Source organism: Octopus bimaculoides, chromosome 26 (assembly GCF_046866305.1).
Source record: "Octopus bimaculoides isolate indiv1 chromosome 26, ASM4686630v1, whole genome shotgun sequence".
NCBI classification, from domain to species: Eukaryota; Metazoa; Mollusca; class Cephalopoda; order Octopoda; family Octopodidae; genus Octopus; species Octopus bimaculoides.
In genome coordinates, this window is record NC_142953.1 from 2,734,888 (window position 1) to 2,737,387 (window position 2,500).

Sequence of the window (2,500 nt, forward strand, 5' to 3'; positions counted from 1 at the left end):
GACGTTAAACGATGATGATGATGATGATGATGATTCACCCACCTATTTTCCCCTTCCCCATTGAACAGCAATGCATGTAGGATACATTTGTAAAAATTCCATGGATGTTCACACAACTTCATATCCTTTCTGACTCTCACAACCCTACAAGATCATAAGGTATGGCTTATCCTGGTTTTCTACGGTGTATAAGCAACCTACAGTGCAATAATCTCTGCTGCCTGTATTAAGGCAATGTTTTACAGGTGGATGCCTTTCCTGTCACTAACTCCTACCCTTTGCTTCAAACAAGGTGTTTCTCATTCCACTTGCCTTCAAAGATGCTGAGTTCTTAGAGCAGTCCTCTGCAACTTCTTTTCACTTGTGGTACACTTATATTCTTTTCAAAATTTGGTGCCACACCTGAATTAAAAATATAACCAAAAGAATAAAGAAAAAAATTATATTCAGGTTACACTGTGGCACACCTAGCATCGTCTTGTGGTACACCAGTGTGCCATGGCATGCATACTGGTTGCGATGCACTGAACTAGAAGACAGTTTATTAGCAGGGGATGCTTGTCGGTCTCAGGATTCACTGGTGTCCTTCCTGAAACCAGCCACTAAATACCAGTTTATTTTCCAACACTCAATTCTTCGTTGTATTCTTTTTATAAGCCTAGTACTTATTTTATCGGTCTCTTTTGCCAAACTGCTAAGTTACAAGGACATAAACACCAACATTGGCTGTCAAGCAATGGTCGTGGGACAAACACACACACACACACACACAAGGTGCCACGCAATGGGACTGAACCCAGAACCAAGAGGTTGGGAAGCAAGCACCTTACCACAAACACCTGTGCTGTACCTTTTTCTTTTCTTTTTTTTTTTTAAATGATAGCCTGGTGAGCCATCATCATTTAATATTTGTAATCTTTGACATCTGTTGTTGAAAGTGTTTTTTTTTTTTAATTTTAATTCCCCCCCCCCCCATTCCTTTCTATTTTGTCTCTTCAGCACACACATGCAAGACTTGCAAGAAGTAACACAAGAAATACATTATGAAAACTTCCGAGCTGAGAAGTTAGCCGGTGGTAAAGTAGTGTGAGTATATGCGTGTTCGTTTTCTGTCTCCTTTGACTGTAACTTCGCAGTATGTCTGGTATTTACAATGGAAGTAGTGAGGAATAAATAAAAATCTTGGATGTCAATGGTCTGTGGAGGATGGAAGAGAAGAAAACTTTTAAGATTGGGTGACTGCTTCAATTAATTCAGAAAATAAGGAATTTCGTAAAATAATTTATTCATTATTATTAAGAGCTAGTTATCCAACTTCCATGGCATACAACTGACCACCACTGCTTAATTCTATCTATTTATTTGTTTTGTTTTCTTTCATTTCAGTAAACAACGAACCAGTCGAAGTGGTGTGCAACAGCCTGAAGTTACTGATCGTGAACAAGCTTTAATGGAGAAGGAGGCTGAGGTAAGGGAGATAGTTTCGATATTGTGTGTCTCTAACATCAACACAAGAGGGAGATATATATATATATATATATATATATATATATATATATATATATATATATATACACACACATACAGGGTGTAGAGAGCAAGCATGAGAGAAAGAGAAAGAAAAAAGCATGCAAGATGTCCGAGGGTGTTTTTGTTGTGGTTAAGCTGTTGTACAGTTTATTAGAGGTGGTGCTCCAGCATGACCACAGTCCAATGACTGAAACTAGCAAAAGGACAGAGATTAAAGTGAATGTGTCCACTGTAGACAACTTTGTCCAGTTTATTTCCTTGCAAAACCTCCTCCTCCTCCACCTTCTTTCCTTATATTCTTCTCTTCTGTCTTTTTCCTTTTTGTTTTCCCCTTGTCTTATTCTCTCTCTCTCCTTCTTTCTCTCTGACTCTTCTTTTCTACTTTTCCCCCTCTCTGTTTTCCTCTCTTTCCCTCACCATCTCTCCTCTCCTCACTCTCTCACCAACTATTTTTCTCCCCATCCTCTTCCATCAACTCTCCCACCACCACTAACCTACCATTCCTCCTCCTATCTTATTGCTTACCCCCATCAATAGTGTCATCATTACCACCACCACCATTATAACTCATTTCTTTCCTCTTCTTCTCGCAGCTCCGTCAGATGAAAGAGATGTTGGCCAAAATGCAGGCAGAAATGGCAGCTCAGAAAACCGGTAACAGTCCTGTCAGCAACCATCAGCCAAGACAAAATGGTGAAGTCAAGTCCCAGAATGTCTGATCTGATTTACTCAGTAAGTAGAACATCGCAGACCATTTCTTCTTCTTCTTCTTGTCATAGTCATTTCATTCTGGATTCTGTTTGTTCCGTTGTTTGTAACGTGATTCTTGTCACAAAGTGGTCGAGGGCCAGGACCCATCCTGTTGCTCCACTGACCTGCAAGAAGGATTATGAACTCAACACATTTGTAGTCCACGAAGATAGTGTTTAAAACCCTTTTGGATTTACATAATTCTGTCAAATGTAATCAT

At 39.5% G+C, this 2,500-nt stretch overlaps 1 protein-coding gene across 1 annotated transcript in view; it reads left to right on the plus strand.

Moving 5' to 3' along the window:
• The first annotated feature begins 980 nt into the window (after positions 1–980).
• LOC106876267 (septin-2B) overlaps positions 981–2,500 on the plus strand; it is a 3,148-nt gene continuing 1,628 nt past the window's right edge. The window contains exons 1-3 of the mRNA XM_089342937.1: positions 981–1,086; positions 1,387–1,468; positions 2,124–2,262. Of these exons, the coding sequence (XP_089199063.1) occupies positions 1,007–1,086; positions 1,387–1,468; positions 2,124–2,249 (288 nt within the window). The 5' untranslated portion in view covers positions 981–1,006 and the 3' untranslated portion in view covers positions 2,250–2,262. The remainder of the gene's footprint in view (positions 1,087–1,386; positions 1,469–2,123; positions 2,263–2,500) is intronic.